This window comes from Pseudoliparis swirei, chromosome 11 (assembly GCF_029220125.1).
Source record: "Pseudoliparis swirei isolate HS2019 ecotype Mariana Trench chromosome 11, NWPU_hadal_v1, whole genome shotgun sequence".
NCBI lineage: Eukaryota > Metazoa > Chordata > Actinopteri > Perciformes > Liparidae > Pseudoliparis > Pseudoliparis swirei.
The window spans coordinates 25,236,782-25,251,271 of NC_079398.1; the positions used below are offsets into that span (position 1 = coordinate 25,236,782).

Here is a 14,490-nt window from a genome sequence, read left to right on the forward strand (position 1 = left end):
GGCGTCTTTTGTTTTTCCTTCCCTGTATCCACAGATTATTTTCTCTCCTTCTCCTTCCTGGTCATTCCCACTGCCCTGCACACGGGGAAACAGGGTCTCTACTGAACAGGAAAGGCTTTATCAGGCCACATGAAGGCCGGCTGGAGCTGGAACTTCCTCAGCAGAGGACAGACGGATCACGTCATCTCCGAGGCTGGAGCACACAGCACACTCCCAACAGTCTCTCACAGCGTTGATGCAGCTCGTCTTACCCAATGTAATCTGTCACCTGAGCATGACGACAAAAGGTTGGCGAACGTAAGCCCACCGCCGTCTGGGCCGAGAGAAGCGCCCCTTGAGCCGAGCCCAAGGCAAACAAACAGGCCTGCACCGAGGCTTCCCACAGACCTCAGCCCACTTCTCAGTTCCCGCTGGGGTTTCTATTCCTTTCTCAAAACACACATCAACACACATACATACAAACAAAAGCAGCAGAGGCGGGGGAATGCACACGCCACAGAATATTCCAAGAAAGAGACCGTTTTTTACCATTTTGTCTAACTTCAGTTCCTGATGAACTTCGTTCCCTCAGCTCCTGCCAGAGAGGAGCCGCCGCCTGCTCTGGGCCCCAGTCAGAGTGAGCTGTACTGGGGAGGACAGACAGACGAGTGCCTGGAGACTCGTGGAGGTTTGCAGGGAAACGGAGGATAAAGACAAGCGGCTGCCGAGCTCCCCTGGGTGTCCGATGTGCTGCTTGTTCTGCCGCGGAGGCGAGGCTGCTGCTGCCTGTGAGCGAGGCCCTTTTATCTGCTACGTTTTTTGGGGAAGGAGGGCTGTGTTCTCAAACAGCTCGGAGCTGAAAACAGCAGACAGAAACACACAAGGCCCTTCAGACCCTCCGCCCCACTCCAGGCGCTCTCAGCGTCAGCTGTTCGCCGGATGGCAATCAGATAAAGAGCTCGGAGAAGAGGGCCACGAAGAAAGGCTGAACAATGGCCCATGCGTGGGTTTTAGACCTCCAGAGTGAGCGCAGGGGAGGTGTCCCCGCTCTGAGGGGGATGCATGATTGTCATGTGTTCACTGATCAACACATGGTGTGCTTCATACATCACGAGGGCCTGGTAGTCACAACACAGCATACGCCGAGTAAAATCACTAATGTGGGAAAAGCCCATCAACCCTCTGTCGAACTGGGTAGGAAGGAGGTAAACGTCCCAGACTGCCAGAGTGTATCATATATTTAGGTGCTCTCGACCGGCTGTTGTTGTTCCAAGAGAAGAAAATGAGCGGTTCTACTTCCTCACAGTGAGACACGCTGCCAGGAGATACCAAACAGACCTGGAGAAGCTCGCTGCTCTCAGACACTCTCGCTCTCTTGTTCTCTCTCTCTCTCAAACACTTGCCAGCTATGGCCACAGCACAGTTTTAATGCAACAGCTGAATCGATAGGACTTAATTTAGCTATCATTGCAGAGTAATATGTCATTTTTAATGGTGCTAGCACTAAATTAAATTCAAAGACACGTCGGCTAATGGTGTAAAAGGGAATGATATTTTGCTGTGATTTGCTACCCTGTGGGTTTAATGGGCCTGTATTCAGGGATGGAGATAATGCTTTGTTAGTTTCTTTCTTATTGGGAAAAAAGCAGAGCTCAGCACTTTGTGTGACCTAATAATAATAATACCGAGGACACAACGCCGAGTGCACACATCTTTAATGAAGCACACGCTCCTCTTTTAATACCTGAAGTAACCTCTCATGTAGAACCCTCTCTGCAAAACAAGACAACAAATATCACAACCACAGCATTAACTTCCCATGCTCAACAAGGGCGACAAAAGCAACAGCCTTTCCTCCTTATGAATAATTGAGTGGGCCTCTGTGAGCTAAGGAGGCTGCATCAACAGACACCGCACAACACAAACACACACAACCATTTTGTCACAACCCTCGTGGGTCTGATGAAGTTCAAACAAGTTGGAGGAAAAATAAAAATCACGTCACCCAAACAGTCTCCTTCAACCTACACAACAAATCCTCGGGAAAGAAATCAGAAAATAGAGGAAGAAGCAGAAAGAGAAGACGGCCTCTAGCACATGTGAATATTCCCTGAAGCCGGGCGTAATGAGTCAAACATGGTTCACTCCAAGCTCTTCACTAATTGTGTTGAAGAGCAGCATTACCAGGAGGAGGACACAAGCACACACACACAGACACACACACACACACAGACACACACACACACACACACACACACACACACACACACACACACACAGACAATAAGACTAGATAGAGAATAAGATACAAAAGAAGTGTGGTCTCTAGGGACATCCGTTTCTATTTGCCGGGGTTAGCAACTGGCAGCTGATAATACAAGTAGTAATTAATATAAAAGCAGGAGACAATATGGGAGCCGGCCTGGAGTGGAGTCGGCCACAGGAGAGCGGAGCACGCTGCCGCCTCCTCGCTCCTCTCCCCTGTTTCTCATTTACAAACACCTGCCTGGCGCAATCTCACTTCCCCGCCTGCACTCTGCCTACATCCCTAGGAATTTCAAATAAAATTGATTTAGCGGAATCATTGAATTCCCCTCGAATTCCCCCGGTACCCGCCGGAAAGGGAAGAAATGTGTTGGCGTAGTGGCGGCGCGAGGCGAGCGCGCCTCGTCCTTGTGTGTGTCACGGTGTGCGTGTTGCAAAGGGCAACGAGAGGAATCCTGTGTAGAATATGGACAGAATCGCTGACAGAAACATCCAGGGCCGTAAATCTCAAAGCCAGCTGACATTTCAAGATGCATCTTGCTACGCAGCATAAACACAGAAAAGCACACATTCTGAGCACATAATTATACACAGCCTGTTTGGAAAAGTGGAGGTGCCCCTCTATTGAAACACTGAGTATTTACAACACCCTCAATTATCCAGAATATAAAGAGTCCTCCATTTAGCAGACAATCATTCACCTTGAACATGTTTTAACAGACATCTGGGATTAAGTGATTGTATCTATGCTTCAAAACTTTCTCTGGCGCAAAAACAACCCTTTTCACTGGAGTGAAGTGGCAAATCCAAAATGTGAAATGGCATAAATATAAAACACACAAGTCAAAGTGGATATTTCCACTTTCAGTTAATCCGTGTAGCAAATAACCCTAAAATATGTAAGCATGTAAATATACACTCTACCACCTGTATCACACAATCTAAAACAACTCTGACGTTATGATGCCAACAACTCTCGGTTTGTTTTGTTGACCTGAATATTATTATCTTTGTTAATTATTACCTTTTAAATAGAGACACTATGGCAGAACTATTCTAGTGAAGTGCTGTGTGTACATCATCTGCAGGTTGCAACTCAAGACAACATGCAGGCATCTTATCCTGAAATGCTCCTCAATGGCTGCACAGCGTCCCTCTTCATTGCAGTCATGTACAGCTGCTGAAGGAAGGGAGTGTGGGAGCCTCAACAAGTGAGCCCAGCCTCTCTCTCCAGCCGCGGTAGCGATGATTAGATATGCCTGCCAACGGGGCCCGGCCCCTGAACACTAATCAAATAGGAAATGTAAGGCCAGACATCCCACCATCACAAAACAATGTGTGGAACAGACAGAGCGGTCCAAGTCAACGCTGCACTGTTTTCACGAGAAGGGGAGGAGAGACCAAACGCAGTCGTCCCCGAGGAGAACAAAGCTAGTTGAATTAGAACACCTCCAAAACTGAGACATTCCACGGTTCATGGAAAGCTTCTTTTTTCCTCCTTTCCCGACATGCAGGGTGAAGATAAGCTTCACCGTAACCTCGACACTACGATCGCTCCGCGAGGAAGGCTCTCCAGAACAAAGAGCGGAGACCTGCAAATCCTACACAGCTCCTCTAGAACTAACCTGAAACTCTGCAGAAAATCAAAGAGAGTTTCAAAAGCGTAATGCATATGCATGGAGGAAATGAAAAGCCTTGTGCTAAAATGTAAGCTTTACTTACAATAGCACAGGAAGACACAAAGGCTAATTCATTAGAACAGATAATATTCAGACACTGTTAATTCTATTTGCCTCCCTAATTGGATGTAGCACAGAAGAGACAGAAATGTTATTCATTAATTAAAAGACAAGAGAGAACCATTGACAAGCGCACACACACACACTGCATCACCGTTTACAGATCGACACTGCTCTGTGCTTCCTCTCTTTCCTCCCCATCACCCTTCATGTGGAATACAATATCTTTTTTTCTCTTTCTTTTAATTGGGATGGGTTGATCTGAGGCGGGGCGATGAGTCGGGAAGCCTTGGGTGGGCTACATGGTTGAGATAGTCACCGCAAGCCAATGAGGAAACGGTGTCAGCAAAGGCCTCATCCGCTCTCTCCCATAATCCCATCATCTCCAAGACAATGCTGCATTCAAGTGTGAATAAATCTGTGCTTCTAATGCTCTGCTGTCAGGTATGAAGTGGAGGGAAACGGCAAGAAGTAACAGAAAGAAAGAAAACACTTTATTTTTTTAAAGGAAGTAAACACACACACACACACACATGCAAACAAACCAGCTCAACATGCGCCTCCTTCCCAGTGAAGAGCCTCATCATCTCCAGAAAAACCACCTTTCACCAAATGAGATGTAGCCCAGGGCTATATATTAAAAATGCATATCAAAGCAAAGGAAATGGACGTGGGAGAGTCTCACTAAATAAATTAGCATATCTAACTATCAACCCGCATGTTTCTCCTCAATGAGAAGCGAGGACAAAAATTAATAATAAAATAGAGCCAAATACAAATGGATGAATAAATAAAGCCAAGAAGATAGACGTTGCTTCCCGTGCAGTGGCAAGCCAAATGCATTGTTGTGCATTGTTTCCAATATTCAAAACACATTTTAAACATGCTAAAGCTGGACCTCTTTCAATCAGATATGGTCATTACAGCTGAGGAAGTGAACGATTTACTAAAACGTTTTTGGATCATAACTGCACTGTTGACATGTCCACTTCAACAGTTCTTGTTGTGTAGCCTCATGACTGAATGCATGCTGTCACAATGGGTAAGAACACTGCATTCTGGATCATGAAAAAATAACTATTAGCTGGAGAGTGTATGTTTCCATACTCAGCCATGATTAAAATCACTCTCAGCTCAGACAGAGAAGAACAAATGTTCTGCTTTTATCAACTTCAGGCCAGCAGTATAACAAAAAGTTCACTGGTGCCCCAGAAGTTAAATAAATCCCTCAAAAGTGAAATAGCTAATGAGGTGGTCAGTCCAAATGGCTCCAAGATAAATGGCTTGTCGTGCAGCCTTCTTTGTTTATTGCTGTTCCTGATTTGCTTTATTGGCATACCTAATTTTTTAATTATCAAAATATTTCTCACAAGTGGCCTGATGACAAAGCTGGTGTCGGCACTGAGGCCCCGTTGGCAACTGGCTGGAGGATCAACCATCTGCCATGAGCTAAACAGGCTGATCTAATCTCTACAACACAAACAACAGCATGATGCCTCATTCCTACACTTGTGTCGGAGGGCCACATATTGCCGTGTTGACCGTTTCTCAAACCAACGTCGGCATCTTCGGCCCAATCACGTGTGAAGCTTGCGGGGCCGCGCCGCGTGGCCGTGTGCACGCGACGGGCTTTCACAGGGAATCCTGCGCCATTCGGCCCGCAGCCAGACCCAACAGATGCAGCGCGGTGACTTTGCATAACACTTCAATCCGCTTTAATTCCTCATCGGCCTGGCCTTGTGCAGCACAGATATGTGAACTAGTCACTAACTTGCAGCAGCCCGCTCTTTTCTTCTTTCCTTTTTTCTCGACAGCAACACATCAGCTGTCTCCCAACACGACGCAATCATTCACAGATATCCGCTCAATAACAGCGTCAACTCGATCCATACCGCGGGCGGAGCCTGTGAATATTACACCGAAAATGCACGATTTAAACCAGAGAATCGATCTTCCAATTTAAAGCTACTGTACTTCAGGTGCATATAATTGAATTCAGCATTATGGAGCCTCCGGCCATGAAAGGGGGAGAAGAGGAGAACGACACTGCAGAGCAAACCCGCACGGCAATCAATACGAAACAATTAAACACATTAACATCACCAGCAACGGAGGCCTCCAGACGAACCAGCAGATGCCTTGTGAACTTGGCATTGATGTTAAGCCTGTAGCTCTGAGATCTATTTCAATCGGCTGCCACTTTCTCCACCTCTGCAGCAAAATCCACAGCTTTACGCAGAGGCCCTATCCCGCTCCCACAGCCCCGATAGAAAGCCCCTTTCTTTTTAAATATTGGCCTAAAGCTACAGCTTAGCGCTGATACCCTGCTTTAGCATTAAACCTGCGGAACAGATAATTGCTTCACGTTCTTTTTTTTCCAACTCTATAATGCACGGCAGCGATTTGCACACGCGCACACGCACCCCTTAATGCACTAGCGCGCACACAAACACACACACACACACACATACCTCGAGCGCGGACGCATTATGCACACATGACTGCCCCTAATCAAAAGACTAAAACAATAACTCAGTCTATTGTATCACATCTAGCTTTTGACCTTAGAGCATCGATCGGCACATTTCCCTTGCAGAACTGCGCATGCTCTGTTTACTGGCGGCCTAGCAGGGTCGAACACCGAGCTCAGTGCAGCCCGGAGAGGCCGTTAGGACGCACATCAAACGCGTCACTTTATTCCAGCAGCAGCCGAGCATACGCACACGCATTGTCTACAGGAAGAGACACGCGGTGGTTTCCTCGCAGCGGAGACGCGGACAGAACCCCGCACGCACACACACACACACACACACACACACACACACACACACACACACACACACACACACACACACACACACACACACACATGAACGTAACGCTGTGAACTTACGTGATCTGCGAGGTTAGTCGACGATCCCGAGAGCTCTTCGTGGTCTGATTTTGAGTTGCCATCCCGTTCGTCAATAACTAGGTCTATTGGCATTTTTCCTTTCAAACAACTGATGTACCGGTGGCAAAAATTGTCGCAGAGCTCGTGCACCTATAAAAGGGAAGAAAGCACATTTTAGTTGTCAGGATGGGGAAACGCTGCAGCCAGTCCAACAATAACTCCAATTAAGGAGCATATCGGCGTCGAGGAAGCAATAGTGGAATTGTTGCCGGGCTTATTATTCTCCTGAGACTCGAGCAACAAGTTGACCGCCAAGCAGATAAACAGGCCGCTGGAAGCTGGCGGTAATGAGGATTGAAACTAAATCTGCGGATCGATATGTGCGACGTGACCAGAGACACTGCTGCGTATCAATGTGCACACGACAGTTGGTAACAAATTAAAAAAATTAAAAAACATATTTTATGAAAATTAAAAACTTTCTCCCAAAAACATGCCGGTGTGTTTTTATTTTATATCTGCTAATAACTGCAACACATGCGCTTTAGGTTGAAGCCGTTTGAATAATGCCAGCTGCATTTATACAGGGTGTTTACCATCAGAGAAGTCGGAAATATAGAGCAATAGGCCTATAATATTTACCTTTTCTAATTCCAAGAGGTGAAATCGTAATACTTGTATGGCTTGTATCATCTGGAAAAGAGGGCAACATACACACAGTTAATATCACATACAATTCAGGATTCATGTTTTTTTCTTTTCACTTGTATGATAATATGCCCGTCATAACTGTGGAGTGCACTGCAGCAGCAGGAGCTACGTGTGTTGGACTCTACAGGGAGGCTATAGTTCTGGTCATCACTGGTCAGCTGGGTCAGCGGATGGGCAGAACTGGGCACTGACAGCAGCAAATGTGGTCACACAGCTTCACTTCCAAACTGATCTGACATCTGTGCGGAAGTTTAAATCACATGTGCACTGTGTGCTGCTGCGGACACCCCACAGCATCTGAGGCAGGAAAACCGCATCGAGCAGCAATTATTGAGAGACAAGAGGTCACAGTGTGCGCTTACCAAATTGTCCAACTCTGGATTTGATGAAAATAAAGGTTTTTCTGCTCGGACCTAAAATAATACACCAAATGTCAAAGTTAGTTTGGCATGAAATGTGCGTAATGAGTGTCTATTTATATCATCAAATGTAACCGGATAATACAAAAAATATCATTAATGAGTTTATGTTAGGTGGAAATTATGTGAACATATTCATAAGGCTCAGCTTATCAATGGAAACGTAAACTGCAAAAAAATATTAATAATAATACTAATAAAAATAAGAAGCAGGCAGAAAACTATATGGGCCGTGACGCAGCCACAACATCCACAAATATTTATTTTTTTTATATTTCAAAATTGACCTGTTTGGCAAAGACTGCAATGTCCTCATTGAAGGAGTCCGAGGAGCAGACGTCGCCGCCCGCGACGCCGGGCTCCCGAGGAGTACACGTCGCCAACTCGCACTTCTCAAAAACCAGCGCGAGCAGCGGGAATAACGGGTGACTGCAAGAGGGAAACACAGCCTGAGAACACGCAGCACGCCGGCTGCGCGCAGCCCGCGGGTCGGCCGGCTGCGCGGCCCTCACGCGCCTCTTCGTACACACAGAAGACATTTGACTTTACATCCCGCCGCGTGTGTTTTACACTTCTCTCCGAAAACACGTGACCGCGTTTTAGAAAACAGGACTGACAACAGCTAGAACAATACAAGCTGGATTCGAGGTTGTTTTCTGGAAGCGGTTTGACTTGAACGCGCGGGTGGAAGCACTCATCTGGGATATTTTACGCCTCGTTTTGGGAAATATAAGGATTTTTAGAATCAATGTGTTAATAATCGACATTCGCGATTGATATTTTTTGCAGTGCAAAGTCGAAACGGCTGAGAAGTCCACAAAAAAACCAGACTGACACTCTGCAGCAGTCAGGGGGAGTTTAGAGAAATTATACATGACATTAAATAATAATTTAGCAGTTCCACTCCAGACGCACTGAAGCACCGGGGGGCAACAGCTATGGCTTTAAAGTGAAGCAGAGGTTAACCACTATTCTATCAACACAGCGACGTAAACAGTCAGCAACACGCATTTTAAACGCTAAATTATAATTTCAGAATAAAATGCTATTTCTAGAACAACCGTTTAGCTTCATTAAACCGCCTTCAGTGTCTTAATTAATGTGATTTAATTCCGTGTAAGTGTATACAAACATGAAGGTAAACTATTCCGTGAGTAAAAGAGATGAAGAGGATTTACTCTGCACTCCACCCCAGATTATAATGATACACTGTGGATTATAGCACTTTCTGTGGAGGTGTGTTTAGTGAGCGACGTCTGGAAAAAAAATGCGTAGGGGAAGTTTTGCATTCATTAGCAACAACGTCAAATTACGTTTTCTTTCATTATTTGAGAATAATGTGATGAAAGTATAATTATAAAGACACCCGGTGCGTCGCAGCGCGCGGTGCGTGCGTGTGTGTGTGCGTGTGTGTGTGTAGGTGTGTGTGCGTGTGTGTGTGTGTGTGTGTGTGTGTGTGTGTGTGTGTGTGTGTGTGTGTGTGTGTGTGTGTAGGTGTGTGTGTGTGTGTGTGTGTGTGTGTGTGTGACTGCAGACGATATCTGAAAACATTTAAGAAGTTTTCTGCAGGCAGCGATGGCAACGTTTAAATGAGTCACGGCTAGTTTGAGGATCAACAAACAATAGTGGCCTGTAATATTAAAGCCACCTTTATAACGTGGAACAACTGTTGGGATGTTGAAAAATAGTTGTTGTGTTTTTAAAATTATATTTCCATGTAGTGTGTGACTTCAGAGCTGGGACTGGACGCCGACAGCTTCCATATTATTTTATAGCTCGCGTTTCCAGCTCGAGGCTTACTCTTCCTCGCACAGGCGTCACGATGCCTTCGACAAGGCGTGTAAAATTACACCTCGACGAAAGTCCCCGGACCAACAATGGAGCTCCAAAAATTGCGGTCGATCCCGCACAAAACACTTTGGGAATTTAGTGGCGCGAGAGAAAGTCCACCAAAACTCACTAATAGAAAAGCTGAAAACTTAAGGGGGGGGGAATAAATATTGCACGCATGTTTGGTTCATGCAAACCTTACCCATAAATTTGATCCTTATCCCTCTTTAAAACGTCGTTGACAGCAGAGCCCATGCTGGCGGGCATAACGTTCGGGTGAGGAGCGTGGGCTCCGTAGTGCTGGCTGGCGTGCAGCGGCGGTCCGTGGTTCAGGTGGTGGACCTGGGGAAGCGGCCGGGGAGCATGCGGGTCCCCGTACATCGACGCCGAGACTCCGTCCATCCCCCCGTAGTGGGCCAGCTCATCGTACTGGGAACAGAATCAGAGCAAACAAATGTGAAAAGTACAACAACAAAAAAGAAGCATGCCGCCTCAGCTGGAATACGCGCAAAGGAGATCGAATAAGCGTCAAAATGCGCCGCGGCCGTATGCACATATTATATCTGATAAAGGGTCTGTCGTTACCAGAAACATTACAACGGAGCTGTTCCCCGAAAGCGAGCTTGCTGGGTGAAAAGAGCGAATTGGTTCGGAGTCCCTGTGAAGCTGATCCACGAGTGTCGCGGAGGCTGGTCGGCGCAGGCGGAGAGAGGGCTGTCACTTTGCGTGAGGCGCAGGGGCGCTGCAACAGCGTCAAATATAGCAGCTTTGATAGGAATACTTTGTGAGTTTGCCACCGCCCGACACGAGGTTACCGATACGAGTGGCTTGGAGCAGGTAAGTGTAGCAGATTTAAAACCTACCCGTTGCGCCATCAGGCTGCGCTCCAGTAAACTCCTGAATCTGTCGTATATTTAATATCCCAGTCCCGTTTAGGAAGTGATTTAGAGGCGAGATTCCTTTTTCAACCAACTTTGCGACTTGTCCTATTCGCCAGTGTGGTTCAGTTGAAATCGTAGCATCAGGGAGTTTTGCAATTGTTCTTGTTTTCCCTCTTTCCTCGGGAAAAAAAGGGAAAATGCGCCAAAGTGAAGGTTACAATCGGCCCATCAACAACCTGCATGTAACTAAACTGTCGTGTCTCATGGCTTTTTGCCACTCCAGCTGTCAATCAAAGCCAGAGGTTGTCAAGGTAATGAATGAATGACGGTTGGTGATGATGTTCAAGAGAAGGACGAATCTTTTTAGTCCGTTTTCATCCCGCAAGTCCGCGTCTCCTTTAATGCCTCCAGATCGCTATCTGGTTTTATTATCACTGTAAAAAAAAAAAGAAGGAAAAAGCAGTCGAAATTAAGAGATTGCGATTCGGATCTCTCCTTTCTTTCCCCCGTAGGTATTTCGTCTATCTGGCGAGACTGAGATGAGTGAGTGTCAGCGAGTGTTGGCAGGTTGGCTGCTAGCTTGCTTATAGAAACAGAGTCAGTTCGCAGCGCGGAGCGGTGGGCGAATGAAATGACGGATCCCGGAAGTAGCGGTGGCCATAGCCAGTCCTACAGCAGCTCCAGAAAAGAGAGAGGAGAGACCAAATCGTGTGATATGCAGAGTATATGCGAGGCACGGGGACGGCTTCAACTGCACACTGGGGGTAAAAAGCCAAACCAACACAGCTCCCACTCCCACCCAACTCCTCTTCGCTAAAAGAAGAAGAAGAAGAAGACAGCAGAGAGAAGAAGTCTGAATGAGGAAGGGTTACCAGCGCGGACACTTCGGCTGCAGATCAAACACAACCCTGACTGACTTTAACCACATTAATCACCATGAATAAGTTGGTTTAGAGCAGATTTACGCAGGATGCGTGAACACCTTTACGCACGACAAAATGTAGCATGAGCCAAAGGTACACCTTTGAACTTTCATCCATGCATCTTCATTGATATAACTTGAACTATATTATAAAGCATCTTCAGGTCAACTTATGCATGCAGAGTTTATTATATGGACGTGACGCTCACTTTGTATGCGTTTGTGATTATGAGACTGTGTGCCTCATCTCTCCGTATTACCTCCTAATCTTACATCTGATTATTGCTCTGCACTTTTTGTTTTTGCAAATTAATCGCCATGAGCACCCCTATGAGCCCAGAATGAACTTTTCCAAAAGGGGGAAACAAGCTTTGTGGAGAAAGTAATGGTGTATGTTTCTTTCGTCCAATCCCCTCTCTTAATATAAATCCGTGCCTTACCTCAGAGTAGTCAATTATCAAAGCTCCCCGAGATCATCAATCATGTGAGGAGATTGAAGTTTAGAGGAGGAGCAACGCTCCGGACATCGATAGCAGTGAAGCCCTTTTTGGAGCCCGAGCACTTTTACGCACAAAACAGAAGCAGGCCATCTAACCCCTTTAATGTGAATCTCCATCAATTCTAATATGGCATCATGGCTGTATTGATAGGTTCTCACATAAAGGCTCCATTTATGGCTGCGTGACATTTTTGATGGTGGAAATTAATTATTCACAGGTTAGGATTAAGGTAGACACACGCTCAGGGAGATGGGCTGTGGCTACCGTTGGAGGGTCAATAAACTCCCAACAAACAAAATACCAAACAGAGTTGCTTGAGGTCGATTGCAGAAATAGCTGGGGGATTTTTTTTAAAGGAAAACGATTCAATAAATGAAACCGTGACAACAGTTATGTTTGTTGGCATAAAGGGGGGTGGGAAGTGTAGGACTGCAGGGTTGACAAACGGCTGTGTGGACATTTCAACGTGCAACACCCCGGGAAGGAGCTGCAGCGCCGCGCGCAGAGAGCCAAGGCATTCGCCGTCTCCAAGTCTCTCCACTCTGTAAACACAACCAGACCGGCAGACTCTGCTATTGAAGACTGATATTTTCACGAGCTAAATACTATCGTTCACATTGATTTGTGCAGTAACGCTTGGCGTTGTGTGTGGTTTTTTTCTTCTTCTCAACTTCCTTCTTTGGACAACCGTGGTAAGTAGCACACACCTTACACTGTGTCTGCGCTTTGTTGTGAACGCGCGTCCCTCCACGGCGCAGTGAGGGGACGTTTCCAGGGCGGACTATATTGCAACTACAAAACATAGAATATATTCTCACATTTATGTGAAAATATGCCGCTAACGCGAACGGTAGAGAATCCTAAAATCTCAAAACGCTGTAGCGATTTTTATACACATACTTCCAGGTCTTCGCCACATTTATTGTGGAAATATGTGATTTGCCCCCGAGGAGAGTGATGTAAACACCAGAAGAGCGTGTGAAAATAGCAGAGGCTAATTATGCGTGTCCAATGTGCGGCTCCACAGAAACACGTCCTTCCCTATAAAACTTCCAGCAACGACTCCTAACGACGTGGAAATTCCGAACTCCTTCTTTTGTGAACTATTTATTTGAGTAATTAATGGAAGCCATAAACACGAGACATCATCATTAACAACATTTAGGTGGCGAAATGGGTTCATTTCGCTTAATAACAGCTTTTGATGCGACATTACACAAGTCGGTGTTTAATTTTCTAATTTTATTTTAATCATCGTTCACTCAATAGGTAATTAAAATTAATTTTCCTCATAAACAAGACCTGTGCCAATTTAAACTCCCCGGTTTATAACCTGACCGCGTTTACAAACCAGATTATTCCAGGAGGACACCGATCACAGACAATTACACCGTTTACGGGAGTTTTAGATCTGGGCTTTTATGTGCTGATCGTTTTTCAGGTGCACGCACAACTCTCACACGTATATTGAAAATACAAATAAAAATACAAATCTGTGGATGGCATTAACAGGCGGTAACATTTCATCTGGTGGTGTCAAATTGAGGTCAGTTTAGGGTTAAAGCTCTCGGTGTCCGTGTGGGACATGGCCAGCTGCGTTTGGATTCATTAGGGGGGAGAGGATCCATTTCAAGGAAAACACTACAGGGACAATCAGCAGGCGAAGGATCCACTGCATGTCACATCCTGAAGCGGCAGCAGGCCGCCTGCATGCGGCCGAGCAGCGGCACTGAACTTCCACTCCTCTGTTTACTCTCTGCAGGATTTACAATCCCGCTCCCCCTCGGCTGCCCTGCAGGGCTGGTTGTTCACACACACACACACACACACACACACACACACACACACACACACACACACACACACACACACACACACACACACACACACACACACACACACACACACACACACACACACACACACACACACACACACACACACACACAAGCCTGTTGCTAAATATGGAGAGAAAAGGCATTGTTGATTTAATTCCCTCAAAAAGATCACCGATATGAAACGAGCTTTAAATCCTCTTAGTGACCTTAAACATCCCGGAGAAACAAGCGGCGCTGAACCGGAGGAACACGTAACATCGTCCTAATCTTGTTTGTAACTTTGTTCTTTGGCCCTCTTCAGTATTTGAGATTATGCAAATGAGCCCGGCTAATGTAGAGAGGAGCTGAGGTCAGACCGGATCATAGACTGACCGCGGAGCCGCGCAGCTCGTCCATTTCTTTCTCTTGCAGAAGTTGGAAGATGAGAAGAAATGCAGCTGCTGATGCATAAATAATTTAAATAATCACTTTCTGCATTAAATAAAAGGATTGCAGATTTGTGTTCCAATAAAG

At 46.0% G+C, this 14,490-nt stretch overlaps 1 protein-coding gene across 8 annotated transcripts in view; it reads right to left on the minus strand.

Moving 5' to 3' along the window:
* The window catches only part of meis2a (Meis homeobox 2a), an 87,589-nt gene extending 76,116 nt beyond the window's left edge, over positions 1-11,473 (minus strand). For 2 of the 8 annotated variants that reach the window (XM_056426079.1, XM_056426081.1), the window contains exons 1-6: positions 10,700-11,473; positions 10,039-10,265; positions 8,294-8,435; positions 7,950-8,000; positions 7,519-7,569; positions 6,877-7,026 (exon numbers count right to left, since the gene is read on the minus strand). In XM_056426079.1, the coding sequence (XP_056282054.1) occupies positions 6,877-7,026; positions 7,519-7,569; positions 7,950-8,000; positions 8,294-8,435; positions 10,039-10,265; positions 10,700-10,711 (633 nt within the window). In that variant the 5' untranslated portion in view covers positions 10,712-11,473. Of the gene's footprint in view, positions 1-6,876; positions 7,027-7,518; positions 7,570-7,949; positions 8,001-8,293; positions 8,436-10,038; positions 10,266-10,421; positions 10,644-10,699 lie in introns of those variants that run through there. The other 6 variants (XM_056426077.1, XM_056426080.1, XM_056426078.1 and 3 more) reach the window with 6 other exon arrangements.
* Between the last annotated feature and the right edge of the window lie 3,017 nt (positions 11,474-14,490).